Source organism: Microcaecilia unicolor, chromosome 11 (genome assembly GCF_901765095.1).
Source record: "Microcaecilia unicolor chromosome 11, aMicUni1.1, whole genome shotgun sequence".
Classification (NCBI taxonomy): Eukaryota; Metazoa; Chordata; class Amphibia; order Gymnophiona; family Siphonopidae; genus Microcaecilia; species Microcaecilia unicolor.
In genome coordinates this window covers 206977226-207002638 of record NC_044041.1, presented here as the reverse complement: position 1 = coordinate 207002638, position 25413 = coordinate 206977226, and the positions used below count along the sequence as shown (strand labels likewise).

The following is a 25413-nucleotide window of genomic DNA, read 5'->3' as shown; positions in this document are numbered from 1 at the left end:
TGTTTCTATATCTGCAGTGCCAAAAAGCTGGGGGTTCAGGGGATAACCAATATTGTAAAATATTGCAAATGTACCACCAGACACATTTTACAGAATAGCAAGGTATTACCTTTGCACAATCCCAAGAATACCCCAGGCTTATCCAACAAGAATTGCTGCACTGTGCCGGTCACCCCCCACCCAACAAAGAGGTCATGTATCTCCAGATTTTCACCCAAAAGCTCTGTACCTCGGGGCAGGTCCAAAACAAATGATAAAAGGAAATAGCAGATTGGACACACTGAGGGCAGAGGAAACTCTGTGTTCCACCCATATAATTGTAATTGAGCAAAATAAGCCTGGTATAAAATTCTATAATAGCATTCCCTCAATCTTGTGCTAATCATAAGGGCTGGGGTACTTTTCAAATTACTCAGTATATTCCAATCTGGTAAAAGAGTTCCCAAATCCCTCTCCCATCTATGTCTCAGGTTCTCTAAGTCCTTTTGGGTCTCCCACTTAAGAAGAGCTTTAGAAGTCTCAAAACTGTTATCTCTTATTCAGCCATCTCATTAAAAAAAAATCCCTGTATCTGGTCCCCCATTCACTGGTTTTAATAATCCTTTATTCAAATAAGGTATGTAATGTTTGATCTGGCAATAAGCAAATCTATTACCCCAGGTTACCCCTATACGGGCCTGCAACTCCTCGAATGGAATTAAATCTCCCTCCCTGCCCAGGAGGTGTTCTGATGAGCTGATACCCTTTTGTTCCCACAAAGCAAAACCAGTATTATCTAGCCCCAGTTCAAAAGCCACATTCCCTCTGATGGAGATTTGATCTGTGACCCCCCCCCCCCCCCCCCCCCCCAAATGTTTAATAAGCACACTCCACACATCTCGTATCAGGTGAAGTAATATACTCTGAAAACCTGAGGGATCTGGTTGTGTCCATTATGCAGCATGGAATAAAAATTATAAGGGGTATAAAATGCTTTGCTCTAACTCTAAAGGAGTATAATAGTGACTGCGGTGCATCCAATCCCTTATATGCCACAGTAAACAGGCCTTATTAAACAATTTCATATTTGGAAGCTTCAGTCCCCCTGACTCCAACCCCCCAATAATTAAGAGCCCAACAAAACTGAAAGATCAAACAATTGAGACCTTTCAGTTCTTTTTGTAATAGTCACAATGGTAGCGTTTGTAAAAGATAAAGTCATTTTGGAAAAATCACCATTTTCACTAGGCTCACCTTACCTAACAGTGTCAAGGGTAGATCCCACCAACTCTGAAATTGTCATCTAGTTGCCTCCATGAGAACTGAAACATTCAGCTTGTACAACAAGAACACTTCTATAGGCAATTGGATTCCCAAATAGTTAAATTAATGATCTACCCAACGTAAAGGAAAACCAAGCCCCCAGGTTCTCCTCAGATGTTTGGAGGAGGACAAAGTCTGTTTTTTAGTTGGATTTAAATGGAATCCCGCATAATCACTGTACTCCTTGAAACTCTCCAAACGTGCTGGGAGAGATTCTCGAGGGTTGGAAAGGTGAACTAAGATATCATCAGCAAACGCTGACACCTTAAAACAGATTGAGCCCATCAATACTCCCTGAATAGCAAGACTACGATTTCTCTGAGCTGTGGGTCTAATGTCAATATGACAAGGGGGCAGCCTTGACTCGTTCCCCAACAGATTGGCAAATCTGGTGATTCCATGACGTTAACTATTAAATGTGCCTGAGGAGTCAAGTACAATGCCTTTATTACTGATAGAAAGCAACCAGGGAAATATATTTGTCTGAGGAAGCAAAAAAGAAATCCCAGTTGACACAATTGAAGGCCTTTTCAGCATCAAAACTTACACGGAGCGATTGCAAGTCCTTCCGGTTTCAATTCTCCAACATAGCCAAAATCTTCCAAAGTTTTTTAGCTATTGAACGTCTCCTGAGAAAGACGACCTGAGAGTCATGGAGAAGAGAAGGAAGAATCCTAGCCAGGCGGTTTGCCATAACATTTGCAAATAGTTTCACCTCGTAGTTCAATAATGAAATGGGACAATACGATTCGGGAATAGTAGGATCATGTCTGGATTTAGGGAACACAATAATTTGAGCTAAATTAAACAATGGAGGCAGCGACTCAGAATCTACAATTGCATTAAACGTTTGTAAGGGGTGTCACTATCTCCTCGCCCAATAATTTATAAAACTCGTCATGAAAACCATCAGTACCGGGCACCTTCATCAAAGAACTTTGTCTAATTGCCAAGTAAACTTCATCAGCTTGAATGGGTAGATTTTTTAAAAATATCCAATGGGTTCAGAGCAGGCAAGGATAAACCATCTAAATATAAACTGTTTGGTAGTCCTTCATTTGGTGGGGCTGCATAGAGTAGCTGATAAAAGAAGCAAAAAATATCACAGATACCCTCATCTGTAGTGATGTGGGCCCCTGTCCCATCTCACATGGTCAAGATCTTATGTCTACTCCTTTTAGCCGATATTACATTGGACAACAATCGACCTGCTTTGTTGCCATGTTGAATAAGATAATACATCTGAGATTTGAGTGCTCGCTGATGGAGTTCATTCAGCACGATTTGGAGGTCTAAAACCTGTTATTTATGCCCAACGTTATGTGTGGCACCAAATCATTGATATGCTACCCTCAGCTGCTGTCCCAGCTGCAAAACCTCCCGAAACCTAGCTTTCCAGACATGATGGAAATAGCTGATAATCTCCCCCTTAAAACCGCCTTCCCATCAGATCAGATTTGTACATATTATTGTGGGTTTTGTAATCCTTCCAACACTTAAGCACTCTCTCAAAAATGGGATCTTTATGGAATGCTAGTGGAAAAAGATATCGCCCACTAGGTTTGCCTAGCGCCCTTAGTTAATTTGTTCTCCTGAAATAAATGCTTGCAATTGATCTGGACAATCAAAAATGTTAGTATTGTTATGTAAAGTAACTTTCATTTCTGTTGGATACCTAATACCTTAGTGGACACCAAGGTCTTGCAATTGAAGATTCAAGGCTAGGTGGCTTTTCTGGCACACAGCAGTGGTTCTTGCAAAATCTGGTACACAAAAGATACCCTTTCCCTCACATTGAAATGAATTTTTTTCTGACGAGCTTGCAGTCAAAATATGCTGTACTTGTTGCTGTTGCAAAAGTTTTGAAACTGTTGTAGGAGGTGGAAGGCCTCCAATTATTTAATGTACAGAAATTAATGTCTCATATGTTGGACAGAGAGAAATGAAGGTTTCTTTCCTTCTAATCATGGGAACAGCCTGCTGGCTTGCTGGAATAGCAAGTACACTCTACTCCTCCTCTTGCCCTGATTGCCCTCAATCTCTCCCATTGAATATGGTCAGAATTCTTTCCCATGCCCTTTGAAGTAAGGCTACTATCCAGGAGAGAATTACCTTTTTTACAACCATGAGAGGAAGACCAGGTAACACCTTATTTCCTTCTCTGCCTAGAACAATTCAAACACTATCTCCCTGATCCCTGGAGTCAATAGCAATAGTTCTATTGACAAGAGAAACCTAACACCTCTATAGCAACTCTATAAGGAAGCAGTAGTTAACTTTTGTCTCCTCTTTTAGAATAGGGGAAATACTAATTAAAGGTTTGAGAAATGTATTCTTGTGTGAGAAAGGCTGTATAGATGAATAGAAGAGGTCCAAAACATTTGGACAACAGACCAAATGCATCTTCAAAAGGAAATATAAACAGATGCTATATATTTCTTTATTGTCAGGAGATCCTGCCTGACTGTAAGATGCTAATTAAGGGGGTAAGAAGAAACCCTCCCCCCTTCTTGTGCTCCTCTGGTATTGAAAGGGAAAAGAAATCCTATATAATATCTTTCTGCCAGATAGGAGGGAGGTCAGTGTGCAGTGCTCCTGGTCTCATGCCAGAGAACTGGGAGACTGCCCTGGCCAACTTTCCATTTGTGATTTCTATTTCTATAATATGTTCTCATTTCTGTCATATTCTAGACTATTTCTTATTATTTATCCTAAATCTCTGGATAAAAAAATAAACCTGTGTTTTCCCCCAACGAAAGATTCTCTTGGCTCTCTCTTCTGTGTTATTGTTTTAAAGGCTTGAATCCATCTGTCAGAGTTTCTTAAGGTATAGTTGAGAGGGTTTGTCTGCGTAGTATTGCTGGCCTGATTGGACTCCGCCGGCCGCAAGAACAGACGCAAACAAAACAATGGGCCTCAAATGGGATTGAAAATTTAAAAGGACCAGAAATGTGCTCCTTGTATTTCAAGCAGGATAGACAATGTAAGACCTAGATTAGCTGGCAACCGTTTTTTTCTAGAAAAGCAAGTGTCATTTAGCTTCTACATGCTCTGGATCTCCCATGATACATAGATTACTCTGGTGATTTCTATTTGCTCAATCTTCAAAAGGTTCTTTCAAAGACATGATTTTACTTGTGGTAATTTTGAGGTAGGTTAGTTCTGCGGTTGTCTGTTGTATTTAGTTTTCCACAGATTGTAGCCGCTATTGATACAAAGACATTGTTGTCTGAAGCTCTTCTAGAGCAACTTCAATCTCATAGGAGGTTTTGAAGTGTAACATCACTATATCCCTGAGGCTCTTTAATTCTTCCAAAATCACGTTGTTGGGAGGAGCTGATCATTTAGTTGGCACCATCTTTTTCTGAGATGGGAGGGATCCTGCTTAGATTGTTTAACCCCAACTGTGATAAGAGTAATTATGCTCTGACTTAGATAAGTTAGTAGCTGCCATGTGTGAAGCTCTTAATAAAATATTTATATAAATAGGAGGGATAAAATTGAATTTAAAGAAAAGGAAGCAGGAGCACCTCTCTCAGCTGTCCACACAGCTCAGTGACACTCAGATAGCTTTAAAGTTTCCTTTGAATATCTAGATCATAAGGTCACTGATGCAGTACAGGCTTTGTGGAGGACTGGAAAATCTTTCATTCTGATGCATCTTGATCAAAGCAAGATGCTGTTATCAACCTGAGAGTAACCTAGAGCTCCATCACAGTTTCTTCCTCTACAATAGAAGACAACATAGGATGAATTCTAAGGGATGGTCTGCTGGCTTCTATGGAAATGGCCATCAAACATATAAATGGCAAGAGGCATACTCACTCGCAAATGCGCAGTAGAGACCCTCTCTGTCCCACCCCCGCGTCAATACGTGATGACAGGGGCATGACAGAGAGGGAACCTGCGCACCTACGAGTGAGGGAACCGCCGTTGCCACCGCTCGCCCCCCAGGGTTGCTGCTATCGCTCCACCCACCCACCCGGAGTCGCCGCCGCCACCCACCCTCCACCCGGCCCGGGTACCTGGCTTCACTATTCAAACCGCCGGAACGCAGCACACAGCTTATCTGAGCTGCCGTTGGCCTTCCTTACCTGCCTGTGTCCCGCCCTCGCCGACGTTACGTCACATGATGGCGGAACACACGCAGAGAAGAAGGAAGGCCGACGGCAGCTCAGATGAGCTGTGTGCTGCGTTCCGGCGGTTTGAATACTGAAGCCAGGTACCCGGCCTGGGTGGAGGGGTGGCGGAGGGGACTCCGGGGGGGGGGGGGCAACCTATCCCGGGGGGGGGGGGCTTTCAAACCCCCCCTTCCTTTACTAGCCCATTTTTACGGGCTCACCGGCTCGTATAGAATAGAGGGAAGCTGGAATTGTCTTAATGTAATGCAGTGTGTCCTGCCCTTGCCACCCTCCCATTTCCTTCTGAGCTGAATAAGTGAACATTTCAAGTAGTGAAAGAAATCAGCAAGCCAAAGTATTTGCTTAATCTTTTATCTCAGTTTTGTCTGTGTTCTGCATTTTGGTATAAAAGAAAACTACATACATAATAGAAGGTACATACGCAATATATAACATGAAAAAGATAAGTCATAAATACAGTACTGTGGAAATAAAGGTAGATAAAAGCACTTAAATATTCACTTTTCCCAAACCTTTCAAGATATAGCAAATTAATGCTGTGGTAAACTGGTCTACATCAATTACTACCTTTTGTTTTGTTTGCTTGTTTTTCACAATGAAACATTCACCAGAGAACAGAAAATACTAAAATCTTTGCAGCCAAGACTAGTGAGTTTAGAGAAAGTACCAGTGGAATCCTTCCAATTGTTCACATTATACTAATAATACATGCAAGGCTTCCGAGTGCTGCTGCCTTATCCAGGTCCTCTTTCTTCACTGTAGCTGCATCACCTAATTAGAGAGAGAGAAGTATTTTCTGCAATGGAACACATAAGTAGACCCAGACTGGGAGCAAAAGTAAATCATACATGTTTGTTTTTTTGTAGCTATACAGGAATTACACTCTAGCCTACAACTTATTGTCCTCTAAAATGAGCAGCAGTCAACATGACAACTCCCATATTCCTGTATGTTTCCAACAGAATAGTGTCATAATTAACAATTTGATAGCAAGTGGACAGGAAAGGCTTCCAGAAGAAATATCGATCACTAATTTTGTCACAGACAGTCTAACCCGTTCATTTCTGAGCCGGTGGAACTTGTTCTAAATTTAAGACTTCTGTATTTTAAATAAAGTGGTGTGGTAGCCATTTTAGTCCACTTTTAAAGGTAATAAATAGAAATAAAACAGAGAAAAGAAAATAGGATACCTTTTTTATTAGACTAAAATACATTTTTTGATTAGCTTTCAAAGGTAACCCCCCTTCTTCAGATCAGAAATAAGCAAATGTTGACAAACAACAGAATATGTAAGTGAAACACAAAAGCATTCCAATAACAGTCTCACAGGAAGAGGGCGGGGTGGGTTAGAGACAGGATGGTTGATAAGAGGGTGACAAAGCAGTAAAATGTTATGGTTTATAGTGGGATAGAAAGCCCAGTTAAGACCTGTCATCATTTTGACGTCAAAGGTCTTGCATCCCTGGATTGTCTTACAATTTCCTTTTAGTATTCTCACCACAAAATCATTCATGCAGTGTTCTGGTTTTGTAAAATGCAGTTCCACAGAGGTGACATCCCGATTGGCATTATCATGCTTAATATGATTTCTATGTAGATTGACCCTGGTGTTTAACATCTGGCTTCTTTCGCCAATATAGCACCCTTCTTCAAATAAGAATTACATTTCAGGATTCCAAAAGACACAATACTAAACAATGAAAAAGAAATAGTGTTGAGCTAGGAGCGGCCAAATTATTCAGCTTCCACAACCACTGCACTGTCTCCCACATTAATATGGGTTCAATCGTGAGGAACCATTCAGGCTCTCAGTCACCTTGTAAATAAAAAAGAATCAACGAGGCTATATCAAAAAAATCTGAACTTGCTTCAAAACAGTTTTAGAGCTTTCTAGTCACATTTCCAAAGTCACTTGTTTCAGTTCTTGTTCCCTACCATTACTGAACTTATTCCTATATTACCATCGGTATTCTGCAAGTCTCTAAATGTATGTGTCAAACATTTAGCTGAGTTGGAAAAAATGCTGACTGACAGCATTCCTTTTCTTTAAATCACCTTTCTGACAGCTTCAATTACCTGACCACATAAAATTCACCTTTTTCTGCCTTAGACATAATCAGGTGCTGAGAATTTCTCATCTGCAAACTCAAATATAGTAATAAGAGAAGATAATATTGGCAATTTCACAGTCAACCTTTTGTCCTTCACAAGGCATTTTGCACTGGCCACTATTCACAGCGATTTACTGGGCAGAAAAGTCCCTCTGCCTATTCAATGTGGGCAGCTTCCGCTTATTGGCAGAGTGTGGTAGGGGCAGGCCAAGGCTGTAGCTGTCCTAAATAGAGCTGGATAGTTAAGCGCTTGGCAGCCATGTGGCCTGTCAGCCTAGAGGTCAGAATTTCTGAAAACACTGACCACCCCAGGCTGAAAAACAATTCCTGAGTTCTTCACTTTAATGCTACATACAGAACGTAGGCACCCTACAGACACAGTCTCCATTCTTTGGGCGAAAACACTGTTCAATAATTTACATTCCTTAACATATGCAGCAGATGAATCCAAGAACTGATGGTTTGTGTCCACCTACCAGCAGGTGGAGATTACAAAGCTGAAGGCAGTGATACCAGACGGCCAGCTCCTCCTTCACCTCAGTAAATCTCTATCTCCAGCAGGTGGTGGACGGTGCTTCAGCAGCTCCTGGATTTGTCTGTTGGGGATACTCCTGGGTCCTGTGGGCCAGTTGAGTTTAGGGGTGTCTGTTTGGTGGTGCCGACTTTGGGGGCGTACTCAGTCTTCTGGGTCCCGGCTTGTCCCTTTCCCCCCTTGCCTCCCGGTCTTTAGAGCTCTAGCCTTCCTCAGCAGTAAAAAAAAAAAAAAAAACAGAGCTTCTTTGCCTTCATTTGGTGTTAAAAACAAAACAAAACAGAAGATTTCTGACAGGACCAGGCAGTACAGGGTTTCCCTGTCTTAGTGCTGTGCTTTCAGTCTGTGTGCCGGTTAGGCAGCAGGCTGCTGCATCTGTGGGACTCTGCTTCTCCGCCGGAGACACCTGCTGTTCGGTGAGTCCCTGCCTTTCTCTTTCGGCGTGGGGGTACCGTGCTTTAATATGGGCAATGCTGGCGTTTGAAAGTTGTTCCCGCTGTGGTAGCAGATGCTGCGCAGTGGGATTCTGTGTGGTGGCGTGTTTGAACACTGGGGAGGGAAGTGCTGAAGTTCCCCGAGCAGCCTTTTCCCTCGCTAAAATGGCAGGAACACGCGCCTTTTTGCTGGCGTGGCCCTCGCCTTTCTCTTGATATCAGCTCTGATCCTTTCCTGCCCTGCGGCCTTGATGTGGGCAGGGGGGAGGGGCGACCTTGTGTTCCATTAGAGACTGCTGGTCCAGGGGATTCCCCTTTATTTTCTCCAGCCTTTGGTTTCCTTTACCGTTTATCAATAGAAATCAAACAAAATAAAACATGGAAAAGAAAATAAGATGATACCTTTTTTATTGGACATAACTTAATACACTTCTTAATTAGCTTTTGAAGGTTGCCCTTCTTCGTCAGATTGGAAATAAGCAAATGTGGTAGCAGATAGTATATATGAGAGAAACATCAAAGCATTACTTTGACAGTCTGACAGAGTGGGAGGGTGGGGGTATGCATGGGGACATCAAAGCATTTCCTTGATATTCTAACAGGATGGGTGTTGGTAGGTGAGAGGAGGGTGATAAACAGAGAAATAAACAGAGAAATACAACTTTATGGTTTATAATGGGCTAGAAAACCCAGATCCTTATTAAGTCCTGTCTGTTGGCTGTCAAAATATTCAATCAATCATTCTTACTTCAAAGGTCTTACGTTCCTGTATTGTTTTAAAATTATCTTTCAGTATTCTTACAGTGAAATCACTGGTGCAGTGTTCTGGTCTTGTAAAGTGTTGGCCCACAGGGGTGGGGGCTTGACTGGCACCGGCTATTTTCATGTGATGTCTGTGCAGATTGAATCTTGTCTTAAGCATCTGGCCTGTTTCTCCAATATAGCATCCTTCGTTACATTTTTTACACTGAATGATATATACCACATTGGAAGATCAGCATTTAAAATAGTCCTTTATGTTGAATATTTTTCCCTTGTGAATGACTGTGGGGTCCTGTGAAATGTTTTGGCATAGCTTGCAGCTGGATATGTTACAGGGAAATGTGCCCTTTTCTTTTTCAGTCTGTGTTGGGAGTTTACTTCTGATTAGCTTGTGTTTTAAGTTTGGTGGCTGTCGGAAGGCCAGCACTGGTGGGGATGGGAATATTTCTTTCAGTAATTCATCTTCCTGGAGTAGGGGCTGTAGGTCTCTTATGATTTTCCTCAGTTTCTTCAGCTCTGGGTTGTATGTCACTACAAGGGGAATTCTGTCTGTGGCTTTTTTTTTTTCTTTGTACTGTAGCAGATTTTCCCTGGGTGTTTTTAGGGAGGAGGCAATATTCTTGGAGATTATTTTGGGGTTGTAGCCTTTCTGTTTGAAGGATGCAGTCAGGGTTTCAAGGTGTCTGTCTCTATCCTCTGGGTCCGAGCCGATACGGTAGTATCTTGTGGCTTGGCTGTAAATAATGGATCTTTTTGTATGTGAAGGGTGGAAGCTGGAGTTGTGGAGGTAGCTGCATCTGTCTGTGGGTTTCTTGTACATAGATGTTTGTATACAGCCATCACTGATTATACCAAAATCACTGAGTCAGAAACTGTTTGCATGTAGCTGGGGCAGTGGCACAAATTCTTCTCAAACTGCCCCCACTATGCAAGGGGATTCAAGGAAAGAACAGAATTACTTTAAGCTGTTTCTATATCTTCTGAGCAGGATCTCCTGTACTCTGGGACCCTTAATTTGAACCTTTCTTCTTAAGAGAGCTTGGCCTCAGTAGCCCTTTTCGTGACTGGGGGAGTTTTTATGCCCATCTCGGGCAGATGGGTTCTAGAGAGCTAAGTTTTCCAGAAGGAATCTGATGGTCCTGCGATGTGCCTTGTTATTTTCATGATGCACATCAGCCACTGGGGGCTTCTTTGGGGCAGGGGATTTCTGACCTCTCCCCCTCCTCCCCCCCCCCCCGAGTTCATTCTGCTGCTCTGTATGCCTATGTGTTGCAGAAGTCTGGTAGGGGAGCTAACAGTTCCTTTTTAGGTCAGCCTTTGGAGTTTTCTGGCTTGTTCCCTGGCTCCTGCCCCGAAGAGGGGATGTTTTCTCTCCAGCTGAGCAGTAGGTCCATTTCTCCCCCTGTCTTCCTCTATTCGGAGGGAGTCTTTTCAGGGCAGTCCCTTTCTGCACAAAGGCAGCAAGAATCTCCTGAGCTGGAAAGCCATGTTTGCCTAAGTGGGTACATTGATAGCAATAGGCCTGACTGTCTATGGTGAGTTTAGATTTTCTTATAGTTCCTGCGTTGACTAAGGCTGTTCCTGGTGTGGGAAACAGTGAACAGCATCAGAGCAGGGCTCCTTGTGTGTTTTTATTTACAGTCCCCTCAGTTTTTCTCTGAGGGCAGTTGCTTGAACAGCTTGGAAGTTTCCTTCCTTCCTTTGTGAAACTCTTTTTATACTTGCTGTACAGGCATTGCCTATGAGCACACCACCACCCTGAGTGTGCCTGATCTCTGATCTTGGAAGCTCAGCACAGGGTTGGGCCTGGCTGGTTTCTGCTTGGATGGGAGACTGCCTGGGAAGGCATACCAGATGCAGTAGGTTTTCTGTTTTGTTTTCTCTGCACCTTTTGCTCCTTTACAATTACAAGTGGGAGTATCTAGGCTTAGTGCCTTTGGCGCCACCTTTCTGTGGGATTTGTTACGTATTGTGGTTTTCTGGGGCATATTTTACTTCCCTCTCTCATATTGCTTGCCTTGACAAGCAGTTCTTTCCATAGCTGGGACAGGTTACACTAAGCTACAGTGCCAAAGGTTTAGCAGTGGTGGTTTCCCACAGCAGCTCTGCTCTTCTAGTTTTGCTGTCTGACACTGATCAAACTATTGCATTCCAGCTTCCACTGTATCTGTGGCATCTTTAGCTAGCTGTTTGTTGCAGTTTCTCTAAGGCTTTTATTGCATTTTTACACTTTTTCTTTATAATGGACAGCTAGCTATATTCAGAGCTGCTTCAATTTAGCCTGCACTTCTCCCTTAGGAAGCATTTCCTTTCTTTCCTCTTTGGCCCCATCAACTGCGGTTTCTCTGTTTGGCCGTTCTGCGCCCTCATGTTCAGTTCCAGGCTTTGCCTGTCGGCATGGCTATGGTTCCATTCACCTTTTCCTAGGTTTGGGAATTTTGCGGCATTCTCCGCAAGGACAGCATCAGAGTGCACCTCACTCTAGATGAGATCCGAGAGTTTATCTTCCCGGGTTTTCTTGGAATCCTTGAGCTGGGTGGTCACCCTTCAAATGAGCCACCTTGTCCCATTCCAGACAGCTCTGGTGCGTTTTTTTTCTTGACCGAGGACTGGAGGATCTAGGTTCAGACTTGGATGCACAGTCTGCTCAGGGCACTGAGTCCTCGGGCCTGGCTATGCATTCATGTCTTGGGCTCTGTTGCAAACACTTTGGAGGTAGTGCTGTGGGTGGTGCTCATAGACAACATCTACAGCTCTTGCTTCTTGACAGGTGGTCTCCTGTGTTCCAGGAGTGTCAGCAGCGTCTTCTGTGGCTGTTCTCGGTACGCCGGCGCATGAACTGGTGGCTTCGCAATTCCTCCCTGTGGAAGGAATGCCTTGGCGCCTCCGAGGTGGATGGTGGTGGTCACGAATGTGAGTCTCTTGGACTGGAAAGCCCTTTGCCTCCTCCTTCCGTCTCCAGGGTGGTGGATGGCACAGGGGACGGTGTAGCCGATCTCCCGCCTGGATCTGCTTTTGGTGCTCTTCATCTAGCCTTTCAGGACACATTGCAGGCCAGGCGGTGCTTGTGCAGTCTCCCCCGTCTGGACCTGCTTTTGGTGCTTCGTCTTCTAGCACTTCAGGACACGCTGTGGGCTAGGCGGTGCTTCTGCCGTCGGAGAAGATGAGGCAGTGTCTGCTTCTTCAACAAAGTGGGAGTCAGACTGTGGCCATCAGGGCGTGTCGCCCCCATGGAATGGGCAGAGAACCTCGTGTTCCGTTTCTATGCGGCCCACTTTGCGGGCTTTTCCTACGGTGAGTTCTCTTTTCTGCCATCTTCTGGTCTCAGCAGAATGGTTATTCCGCACCAGTGCTTCTCCAAGGTAGAGAGCTCCGTAGGTAGATCTGATGGTGTCCCGGCTGGACGCCCAGGTGCCTTCTGTCATCGGAGAGAGGGTGATTCGGCAGGGCTGGTTGTTCTATTGCATCCTTGGCCGGAGGACGTTCTTCAATAGTGTTTCCTCCGTGGCCTCTCTGCAGCCGAGTTCTTTTCAGATCGCTCTCCTCCGGGGTCGAGTCATTCTGGTAGCTCTGGATTAACCACGCAGCCCTTGGTATGCGGATATAGTGCTTTTGGCTCCTAGCCATTACTCATTTGCCTCCCCCTTGTTCCTTCTCACCCAGTACTTTTCTCCCCTTATTGTCTTGTCTGTCTGTATTATTTTTAGATTGTAAGCTCTATTGAGCAGGGACTGTCTCTATGTCAGGTGTTCAGCGCTGCGTGCATCTGGTTGCGCTATACAAATGCTAATAATAATAATAATATAGTGAGGCTCCTGGTAGTGCCTTCATTTTGGATCCGCTTGACTCCGGGCTCTTCGTTCTGGGTCCGCTCCTGTGGATGATCCCTCTCACTTTGGTCTTTTGGCAGGTTGACTCTGAGGAACACAGTTCTTTGGATGCTATGGTTACTATTCTGTTGCAATCTTGTATGTGGTCCACGGTCCACTGCAACCGCGTATTCTCAGGTGTTGAAGATTGAGGCTGGTTGCGGCCCACGCTTGGTCTTCATTGTGGGCGTCTGTTCCTCAGCGATTGAGTTCTTTCTGTAGGATGGGTTGCAGAAGGGCCTGGCCTTGCCCTCGGAGGTGGTGCATTTCTTGCAGAGTGCTTTGCTCCTCCGCTGCTGCGACCTTCTTCTCCCTGAAACCTTGTTTGTATTCTCCGAGTCTAGCTTGGAGTTCCATGTCTACCGAGCATCGCTTCGGACTCCTTTTGTTCCTTTGCAGAATGCTTCGCTTAGGAACTTACAAGCAGTGTTCTTGGTCGCAAATTCCTCGGCACGCAGAGTGTCTGAATTTTTAGTATAGCCATTCCGAGCTGTTTTTTATGCAATTTGCCGAGTCTGGAGTGACCTTGCTTTCGGTTCCTTCTTTCTTTTCTGGTTGTGGTTTGACTTTTCTTTTTCAGCCTCTTTCTTCCCTTTTTTCGGGAGGGGGATTTTCACACAGAGTACACGGCGCTTCGTCTTCTGGATGTTCAGAGGGCTCTCCAGTATTTGCAGATGTTTCATGTTTTTCAACATTCAGATCTTATCTTTGTCGCTGGTTCTTGCTGTGGGAAGGCAGCCTCTGGTCTGATCTGATTTTTTTTCTCGTTGGATTGCAGATAATTTGTGGATTTTTTGGAAAGGTTGCATCCCACTGGTGGCATTCCAGGCTTGATTCACGAGTTTGCTATCTACTTCTTGGGTGGAACGGGTGTGCTTTCTCTATTCAGATGCTGCCTTTGCAGCGGCGACTTCCCACCCTACTTAGGGATTGCTTTGGTACATCCCACCAGTTCTTGGATTCATCTGCTCTATACGCCAAGGAAGGTAAAATCCAGTTCTTGGATTCATCTGCTCTATACGCCAAGGAAGGTAAAATTATGCCTTACCTGCTGATAATTTTCTTTCCTTTAGTAGCAGCAGATGAATCCAGGATCCTGCCCTTTGTCAGCCGCACTTGTTTTGCCTGTCTGTTCTTGTCCTGGTCTATAGTTTCCAAAAAAAAAAAAAAAAAAGGAGAAAAAGAAAGAGAACAGAAACCACTGAAGAGGACTCCATCGCAGTTGTGGTTTCTCTTAAGTCAGACTGACAAGTTTCTGTTTTGTATGGTTGGTGAGGAAGGCTTCCTGGTTTCTTGTCTGATTCTGCTTGGTGATGAGACATGTACTGAGGTGAAGGAGGAGCTGGCCGTCTGGTATCACTGCCTTCAGCTTTGTAATCTCTATCTCCACCTGCTGGTAGATGGACACAACCCACCAGTTCTTGGATTCATCTGCTACTACTCAAGGAAAGAAATTTTGTCAGCAGGTAAGGCATAATTTTACCTTACTAAGTGCTAAAATAACTTAAATGGATTCTTAAAACACGAACAACAGTTTTACATTTGGTCCACAATTTTGTGATTACTGCCCGCTGCCAAAACTCATAAGATTTGTCAACAAATCTTTGTTTCTTGTAAGTGTTCTTACTGGAACAAGTAATTCAAAAGCGGTGAAAACAACCAATGACCACCTAAACGTCAGGAAATCACTAAAAACCTACCTATTCAAACAGGCATACCCCACCGACCCAACACAGATACCTACACTCTGCAACACAGTAAAACCAAAGATCAAAATGGACAGTATATAACCTTTCTTCCCTTCAACTCCCATTGTACCTGACACACATATACCTTATTCGACCACAATATCACCTTGTATTTGTTTCTCTTCCGGACTTAGCGAATGCCTCATTCGACCACAATATCACCTTGTATTTGTTTATCTACCGGACTTGGCGAATGCCTTTACGGTACTATGTAAGCCACATTGAGCCTGCAAATAGGTGGGAAAATGTGGGATACAAATGCATCAAATAAATAAATAAATTCTGAATTCCATATCCAGAAGGTACAAAAGAAAATCATATGTAGGGGGTTTCTGCTTTTCTGAAACACAGATCATGTTCCTATATACTTTTATTCCCACTAATGAATCATTTAAACAAACTCTATAGCTTCAGACCCAAGCAGTGGAATTTGCTGCCACAGGATACAGCCAAGGTGACTAGCAGGGTTCTACAGAGCTTTGAACACGTTCCTGGAGGAAAAGTCCATTAAAAGTCAGCAAAGACATCATGAATTCCTTGAGATGGGCTAGTAAAATAAACAAACCACTCACGTCCCATAAGAAATATATACACTAAAAAGGAAATCATATTTTTGGTATAGTAAAAGAAATCCAGTTTTTCAGATTTGATGATCTGAACTGGCCACTCTGAGACAGGATAATGTGCTCAATGGACCATGGTCTGGCTCAGCATTGCTTATTCTCACATTTTACAGGTATGGGGGTATTTACTAAAAATCCAAGTCTGACTGAGCTTCTGGACCAAACACATCCCCAGAGCCTTTACTACTATCTATGCATTAAAACACGGGGAAACCATGTTATCATCTGAGATTAATTTGTTGGTACTTTATGGATAAAAAGCAGTGTGGTTGCTGTGTTAGTTCACTGTACAAGTTAATTAAAAAAAAAAAAAAAGGAATTCAATGTGATGACACCTTTTCATTCAACTAACGTAATATTTTTGACTAGTCTTTGGGAAAAGTTTAAATTAAATTTGGGAACTTCTATGCCACTTAATCCAAGAATATGGTTCAAGACAGACTGAAAAGCAAAAAAATCCATATGGTAAAAAAAAAAAAAAAAAAATAGATGTAAAGAAACAAAATGACACTCAGTATTCAGCAAGGCTAAAACTGTGCAAATACAAACTAAACTGAACTGGCGAGAATGGAGATCCTGATGAGTTAAACTCTCATTTCTCAACTTGGGACAAGAGCTTAACTCCCAAAAGCTAGTCAAAAATGTGCTAAGTTAGTCCAATAGAAAGGTATCCTTATGAGGAAAGGCTGAAGTGGTTAGGGCTCTTCAGCTTGGAGAAAAGACGGCTATGATAGAGGTCTATAAAATATTGAGTGGAGTGGAATGTGTAGACGTGAATCACTTGTTTACTCTTTCCAAAAATAGTAGGACTAGAGGGCACACAATGAAGCTACAAAGTAGTAAATTTAAAACGAATCAAGAAAATATTTATTCACTCAACGTGTAATTAAAATCTGGAAGTCATTGCCAGAGAATGTAGTAAAACCAGTTAGCTTACCGGGCTTTAAAAAAAAAGGTTTGGATGGCTTCCTAAAGGAACAGTCCATAAGCCACTATTAAAATGGACTTGGGGAAAATCCACTGCTTATTTCTAGAATAAGCAGCATAAAATGTATTGTTTTGCGATTTTGCCAGGTACTTGTCACCTGGATTGGCCACTGTTGGAAACAGGATGCTGGGTTTGACGGACCTTCGATCTGTCCCAGTATGGTAATACTTATGTACCTTATATTCCTCTTGTTTTCCCCGTTTTTATTCACTGATCTGGGAGTTTGCATTGAACACCGTCCTCCCCCCCCCCCCCCCCCCCCCAATACAAAAATCTAAAGCATTAGGAGATATCCACAAACATGAATGTATATACAGATTTCTCAAAATCAGACATAACATTATTCTCTTAAAATAAATTCACATGATGAGGTAGAAGAGGCAGAGAAAACCATAAAATGCATTTTTTAGAACATGGAAAACAGACTCTAATGGAGCAAATAGGGATGAGCCCAAGTACTGGCAACTTAGATATGTAAAAGGATAAGGCAAGAGAGACTTTGAAAAAGTTTGCTGTGGAGGAAAGAACTAATACAGTACATCTGAAGCAAAAAGCTTATGAGGTAGTCAGTTGGACGACCAAGAGGTAGGAGTGATCGGAGAAGATAAGATAATAACAGAAAAACAAAATGATTTCTTTGCCTCGGTGTTTACTGAGGAGGATGGTGGGTCATACCAACACTGGAAATCTTTTTTGATGGTGATGATTTAGGGCAATTAAAATACATCACTAAGTTTAGAAGATGAAATTGAACAAACTGAAGAGCAACAAATCGCCAGGATCAGACGGTATTCACCCGAGTTCTAAAAGAGCTCAAATATGAAACAGGTTACAGATTATTAGTAATAGAGTAACAGTAATTAAAAATGGCTGTAATACTGGAAAGATTGTAGGGTAACACTGACTTTTAAAAAAGGCCTCCGGAGTGATTTGGAAAACTATACACTCATTCTCATTACATCTGTATACTAAAAAACAAAATTATTAGTCATACAGATAGATATAATGAGAATGAGTCAACATAGATTTACCAAAGGCAAGTCATGCCTTACCGATTTACTAGTTTTTTTTCTTGACGTCTTCAAACAAGTGAATAACGGTGAGCTGGTTGATATTTATTTATTTACCACCTTTTTAAAGAAATTCACTCAAGGTGGTGTACAGCAGAAATACGTCAAACATAAACGACAGACAATTACAGCAGTAAAAATATTCAAAATACAATTCAAAGTATGGCATAGTAGTATGCTACAGTACAATGTCAACACAATACGCGATAAAACATTTCAATAGACAGCATAAGGTGTAAGCAAAGATTGAACAAGAGTAAAAAAATAAGGGACTAATTTAAAGAAAGGTGCTTGAACATGACCTTAGCTAGGGTAGGAGTGGATAAACATGTCCTGCTATAGTATGTACAGTCAGTGTCACTCTGTGTGTGAGACTAGCAAATTAGCATATTTGGATTTTCAGAAGCGTTTGACAATGTCCCTCATGAAAGATTCCTTAGGAAATTAAAAGGTGATGAATGCAAGCTGGCTAAAAGCGAGAAAAAAAGTAGGACTAAATAGTTTTCCACATGGAAAAGGGTCTGTACTAGGGAACTGTATTTAAAATATTTATTTATTTTCAGCACTTGATATACTGCAAGTGATCCCCAGGGCGATTATCTGGCTTATTTTCAAAAGAGAAGGGCGCCCATCTTTCGACACAAATCTGGAGATGGGTGTCCTTCTCCCAGGGTCACCCAAATCGGCATAATCGAAAGCCGATTTTGGGAGTCCTCAACTGCTTTCCGTCGCGGGGATGACCAAAGTTCACAAGGGCGTGTCGGAAGCATAGCGAAGGCGGGACTGGGGTGTGCCGATAATGGGGAAAAAAAAAAAGGGTGTCCCTAACGAACACTTGGCCAACTTTACTTGGTCCTTTTTATTTTTTTTTACGACTAAGACACAAAAATGTGCCCTAAATGACCAGATGACCATCGGAGGGAATCGGGGATGATCTCCCCTACTCCCCCAGTGGGTCACTAACCCCCTCCCACCCTAAAAAAAAATTAATATTTTTTCCAGCCTCTATGCCAACCTCAAATATCATACCCCGCTCCATGACAGCAGTATGCAGGTCCCTGGAGCAGTTTTAGTGGGTACTGCTGTGTACTTCAGGCAGGAGAACCCAGGCCCATCCCCCCCCCCCACCTGTTAAACTTCTGGTGGTAAATGTGAGCCCTCCAAAACCCACTGTACCCACATCTAGGTGCCCCCCTTCATCCCTAAGGGCTATGGTAGTGGTGTACAGTTGTGTGTGTGTGTGGGGGGGGGGGGGGCTCAGCACACAAGGTAAGGGAGCTATGCACCTGGGAGCTTTTTCTGAAGTCCACTGCAGTGCCCCCTAGGGTGCCCGGTTGGTGTCCTGGCATGTCAGGGGGACCAGTGCAGTACGAATGCTGGCTCCTCCCACAACCAAACGGCTTACATTTGGTCGTTTCAGAGATGGGCGTCCTCGATGTTCCATTATCCCTGAAAATTAGGGACGACCATCTCTAAGGTCGACCTAAATGTTGAGATTTGGGCGTTCCTGACCGTATTATCAAAACGAAAGATGGCCGCCCATCTTGTTTTGATAATATGGGTTTCCCCGCCCCTTCGCGGGGACGTCCTGCAAGGACGCCCTCAGGAAAACTTGGGCGCCTCGTTCGATTATGCCCCTCCACATGGTTTATAATTTCTATTACAGGTACTTTGCAATCTAAGTTATATATTGTACCTGGGGCAATGGAGGGCTAAGTGACTTGCCAGGGCCACAAGGAGCTGCAGAGGGAAATGAACCTGGTTCCCCAGGTTCACAACCCAGTGCACTATTAGGCCAATCCTCCACTCGACTATATTCAAAAATGCTTTGGAGACACAGTAATGAGTTAGGTGATCAAACTCGTGGATGACACAAAGGGGGTCTTTTACTTTTAATGATCCCTCTCAGTTGGAAGCCTTCCTAATAAGTAAATAAATAACTGAATATAGTTCCTTTTAATTTCTTTCCTGGGGAAAGATGGGAAAAGGGAAAGTTAGGCTAAGTAAACTATATTACCCTATGGATTTCTGTAATTTATGCTTTTGTCTGTATCAGGGTTAGCCTCCGTAATATGGTGAATCAAATAAGTTGTTTTCCTTTCATTATGACAATGATGGCATAATTCAATTGTGATGTACTTTAGTTCTTCTGGTACTTTATTTTCAAATTTTAATAAAGTTAAAACCAAGCTTCTCCTACTAACCTACAAATGCACTCGATCTGCAGCCCCTCCTTACCTCTCTAGCCTCATCTCCCCTTACGTTCCTACCCGTAACCTCCGCTCTCAAGACAAATCTCTCCTTTCAGTACCCTTCTCCACCACCGCCGCCAACTCCAGGCTCCACCCTTTCTGCCTCGCCTCACCCCATGCTTGGAATAAACTCTCTGAGCCCATACGCCAGGCCCCCTCCCTGCCCATCTTCAAATCCTTGCTCAAAGCCCACCTCTTCAATGTCGTCTTCGGCACCTAACCACCATACCTCTATTCAGGAAATCTAGACTGCCCCAACTTGTCATTTCGTCCTTTAGATTGTAAGCTCCTTTGAGCAGGGACTGTCCTCTTTTGTTAAACTGTACAGCGCTGCGTAACCCTAGTAGTGCTCTAGAAATGTCAAGTAGTAGTAAGAGGGTATTCCATGAATCTAAAGAGAAGCAGACTGGAAATAAAATGTAAACAAATTTGTTTTCAAGCAACCCGTAATTAACCTGTGGAACCCATTGCTGGTGATGTGGGCAAGCCAGAGTTCAAAAGAAGCTTGAAAAGGAGTTCATAACAAAATTATTAGTCATATGGAACACATGGGAGAGCCATTGCTCGTACCTGAAAAGGAGCTGAGAGAAATAGAAAACAGAGAGTTAGGGTTAAATGGTCAGTATTCCCAATGGAGAAGGGTGGATAGTGGGGTTCCCCTGGGGTCTGCGCTGGGACTACTGCTTTTTAACATATTTATAAATGATCTAGAAATGGGACTAAATGAGTGAAGTGATTAATGTTGCTGATGACACAAAGTTATTCAAAGTTGTTAAATCACAAGAGGATTGTGAAAAATTGCAAGATGACCAGCAGGCATATTTTCAAAGCACTTTGGGAGGCTAAGTTCCATAGGTTTCTATAGAACTTTGGAAGGCTAAGTGCTTTGAAAATATGCCTGCTTGTGAGACTGGGAGACTGGGCATCCAAATGGCTGATGACATTTAATGTGAGCAAGTGCAAAGTGATGCATGTGGGAAAGAGGAACCCAAATTATAGCTACGTCATGCAAGGTTCCACATTAGGAGTCATCGTCTAGAAAAACGATCTAGGTGTCATTGTTGATGATACACTGAAACCTTCTGCTCAGTGTGCAGAGGTGGCTAAGAAAGCAAACAAAATGTTAGGAAATATGAAGAAAGGAATGGAGAACATAAGAATACTTATACTGGGTTAGACCAATGGTCCATCTAGCCTAGTATCCTGCTTCCAACAGTGGCCAATCCAGGTCAGAAGTACCTGGCACAAGCCTAATTAGGTAACATTCCATGATACCAATCCCGGGGCAAGCAGTGGCTTCCTCATGTCCATCTCAATAACAGACTATGGACTTTTCCTTTCAGAACCCAGACGTAAGACCAAAGGGGGAGGGATCCTCCATGAGCACCATCATGTTTGAAGGCACTTCAAGACAGTTCCAACTCCCCCAAATCCAGATCACTGGGTATACTCCTGTGGGTTACTTCCTCTCTGCAGAACTAACCCCCAAGCTAAACTAGTTCAGGAGTAGGCCTCATACAGCAGTTCAGGAGCTGAACAACAAACTATCTTCCACCTGCTGGAGCTAAAGAAGTGTTGGAGCTGCATACAACCCACACACATCAATTTCTCTATCTCCACCTGCTGGCCAAAAGACAACACCTGCAAGTTCTGGAATGATCTGATAAGGATGCACGAGACTGATAAATAAATGCATATAAGTGAATTGTTAGGAAAAGACAAGTCAGTAGAATTAACACTGGGCATTGGATTGTGATGGAGACGTCACTCTGCCATCCTCAGGACTTCAGTCTGCAAATACAAGAAATGTATTGAGGCAAGGAAAAAATGCATGAGCACCTGAAGAGCAAAACCAAAGTCTCTGCGGTTACAATAGTTACCAAGTACAGACTTGCTGGTGGATTTATTTTTCTGAAGTTTGTCACATCATCTGTTCAGGTGGATGCTGCTTGATAAACTTCATCTACATAAAGTATCTTAAAAGCACAGCAATGACCGGATCTACTGGTTTAAAAAAAAAACCCAGAACGTTGAGAATATGTACAACAAAATAACATCTGTATGTTCTATAAATCATAATATTAAAGAAGCAACTTAAATTTCAGAGAAGTTTATCATTTGCATTCTCTCTCACAAATCTGTTCCCTTGATCACATCTCAGGAAAGCATATCCAATCATATTCAATACAAACTCCCTCATTAGCCGTTAAACATTAAGGCCCTGATTTACCGAGGCTTTTTCCATTCTCAGTCACTGGGAAAAAATGCGTAGTAAATCAAGTCCTAACCATCAATATGAGAAATGAAGAGGAAGCAGTACAATTAACGGAGAACAGGTACCAGGGCTCAAATCCTGCTTTTGCTACTGACACCCTCTTCTGATATTATTATCTGTTACTGCCTCAGGTACCATTTAGACTGTAAGGACATACTGTATTTATACCTATCACCACAGTACAGTGCTGCCCATGTCCTCTGGTGCTATTAAATTGAAAGTACAATTCTAACATCAATACTGATTTGCTTCAATGCGTATATTCATGAGCCTCACCCTGTGAGTCTTACACCAACTTATTACCTGGGTTGGTATAACTGGGTTGGTATAACTGGAAGGGTCAGTGTCAAAGGGAACAGAATATCAGAACAAGATACAAGTCCCAGGGTACATCACTTAGCACTTTCTTTGCAGGGAATTGCAATTGGAAAAGAACAGTCACACACGCACCTCTAGACCTTCCCAAGGCTACTTTAAGGGCCCCTTAGGCTCTAAGTAGTACCCCAGCTATGGGCCTTCCCCTCGCCCATCTTTATTCTTAATGTAACCTTTATGGGCCCTTGCTAGGCTTGGGTTCCATGTGACAGCCTCATCCACCCCACTCTCCTTCATTCAGAACCTGAAAGAGCATTTTAGGCAGAAGCTCACTTTGGGATCATCCCTGGGGTGGAAGCCCTGCTATTATTTTCACTACCTCGTAAATCATCTACTGTAAGTTCTCAGAGTTTATTAACTTCTTTTACAGTACTAAAATCAGAAAGAACAAACAAAATATAGATGTGACCTGGAATGTCTGAGGATAGAATCCCGGGGCCCTGTTTACTAAGCTGCGCTGAAGGCACGCTAACTTTTTAGCACGTGCTAAAGACACCCATAGGACTGTATGGGTGTTTCTAGCGTTAGCGTGCCTACAGCGTGGCTTAGTAAATAAGGCCCTAATCCAACAGCTCTTATTTTTTGATCTAATGAAAACTTATATGACTCTGTTAAGGATGTCTGCAAGCAGAGGAGCAGTCTTTAAAGGTTCTGCCCATGCTTTACAATAAGACAAGAACAGGTACTTGGGCATTAGAATAAGTGTTGAAGATGAAAAGGCCTGAAATACTCTGCTGCAAAAGGCAGTGCTCGACAGCGGGCTTTGGGCACGCATGGAGTGTGACGTTGAGAAAAGAGGTGAAAGATCAGCTAAAAGACAAGATGGCTGATTTGCACATGGGAACAGAGGAAGGGCCCTCTTCAGGCTTTTTAGAGTTACTACTACTTAACATTTCTAAAGCGCTACTAGGGTTACGCAGCGCTGTACAATTTCACAAAGGATAGTCCCTGCTCAAAGGAGCTTACACGGGAGAGCTAATCCATCCATGACGCTGTTGGATAACATAACCAGTGTGTGGTTAATTTATTTTGCTTGTCCATGAAGAAAAGACTGCATGGCTGGGTTGAGTTGCTTATGGGAATTTACATATTCATCTAACCGAAGAGGGGGAATCTCAACTGGGTAGAATGAATGAACCAATTTAATCTATATCTGCCATCATTTATTCTGTTAAATGCCTAACATAATTGAAAATAAATGTCTAAAGTACATGGTTTTTGCTTTCCTTTTGATATGTGGATAAAATAAGTCACATCCTTAAAGAGGACAGAACAAGATTCCACTCATCCTTGGCAATTCTCTGGCCCCTTGCTTTCATTTCCAGTTCTCAAGCACCACCAATGCATCAGGTCTGTATATTCATGAGAGAGGTCTGTATAGAGCTGAGGCAGCAGACATGAAACAACTCTCATGTATATTCATATTGGATATCTTGAAGACCTGACACATTGGTGGTCCTTGAGGACTAGGAGAAAAGACTAAGTGTTAAAAGAGGTTAGGGCACTTCAGCTTGGAAAAGAGGCAGGTGAGGGGAGATATGATTGAGGTCTACAAAGTCCTGAGTGGTGTAGAATGAGTAGAAGTAAATCAATGACTAGGGGACACTGGAGGAAGTTACATGAAAATACTTTTAAAACAAACAGGAGGAAATATTTTTTCACTCAAAGAATAGTTAAGCTCTGGAACTGTTTGCCAGAGCATGTAGTAACAGCAGTTAGTGTATCTAGGTTTTAAAAAGTTTTGGACAAGTTGCTGGAGAAAAAGTCCATACTATAAGATAGACTTGGGGAAGCCACTGCTTGCCCTGGGATTGGTGGCATGGAATGTTTCTACTTTTGGGATTCTACCAGGTACTTGTCACCTGGCTTTGACCACTGTTAGGAACAGGATACTGGGCTAGATGGAGCAATGGTCTGACCCAATATGGCTACTCCTATGTTCTTACCCTAAAAGGAAAAATTGATGATTCCTACTTATATACAAACTGCTTGAGTACTGCATTCAATTCTGGTCACTGTATCTTAAAAAAAAAAAAAAAAAAGATATAGCGGAATTAGAAAAGGTACAAAGAGTGACCAAAATGATAGAAGGGATGGAACTCCTCCAGTATGAGGAAAGGCTAAAATGGTTAGGGCTCTTCAACTTGAAAAAGAGATGGCTGACTAGGGATACGATTGAGGTCTATAAAATCCTGAGTGGTGTAGAACAGGTAGAAGTGAATCGATTTTTCACTCTTTCAAAATATCCTTTTTGAGATACAATGACCAGAATTGCACACAGTATTTGAGGTGCGGTCACACCATGGAGTGATATTTTTATTATAACGTCCTCACCATTCCTTTGATAATAATACCTAACATTCTATTTGCTTTCTTAGCCGCCACACACTGAGCACAGGGTTTCAACATATCATCAACGATGACACCTAGATCCCTTTCCTGGTCAGTGACTCCTAATGACTCAGTGAAATTACATGGAAATACTTTTAAAACTAATAGGATGAAATATTTTTCAGTCAAGCTCTGAAACTCGTTACCAGAGGAAGTGCTAACAGTGGTTAGCGTATCTGGGTTTAAAAAAGGTTTGGACAAGTTCCTGCAGGAAAAGTCCATAGTCTGCTATAAGATAGACATGGGGAAGCCACTGCTTGCCCTGGGATTGGTGGCATGGAATGTTGCTACTTTTGGGACTCTGCCAGGTACTTGTGACCTGGCTGTGATCACTGATGGAAACAGGATACTGGGCTAGGTGGACCATTGGTCTGACCCAGTATGGCTATTGTTATGTTTCAGAATAGGCTGCAGAAACCAAGCCTCCACTAACCTTTAAGTGTATTAGCCTAAGACCAGTTCACTTCCTATACCTGGTAGTTTGATTTTAGTAACATGTCCACTTGTTACTTGGAAACAGACAGAAATCAAGTCAAAGA

General features: G+C 42.8%; 1 protein-coding gene and 1 long non-coding RNA gene across 2 annotated transcripts in view; one reads left to right on the top strand and one right to left on the bottom strand.

Annotated features, from left to right (window-relative positions):
- Positions 1-5803: 5803 nt before the first annotated feature.
- Positions 5804-25413, bottom strand: part of ZBTB8B (zinc finger and BTB domain containing 8B) — a 30874-nt gene continuing 11264 nt past the window's right edge. Inside the window, exon 5 of the mRNA XM_030219645.1 lies at positions 5804-6215. Within this exon, the coding sequence (XP_030075505.1) occupies positions 6198-6215 (18 nt within the window). The 3' untranslated portion in view covers positions 5804-6197. The remainder of the gene's footprint in view (positions 6216-25413) is intronic.
- Positions 13804-14328, top strand: LOC115480770. The gene is made up of 2 exons (XR_003943862.1): positions 13804-14138; positions 14184-14328. It is a non-coding gene; the product is annotated as an uncharacterized LOC115480770 (long non-coding RNA).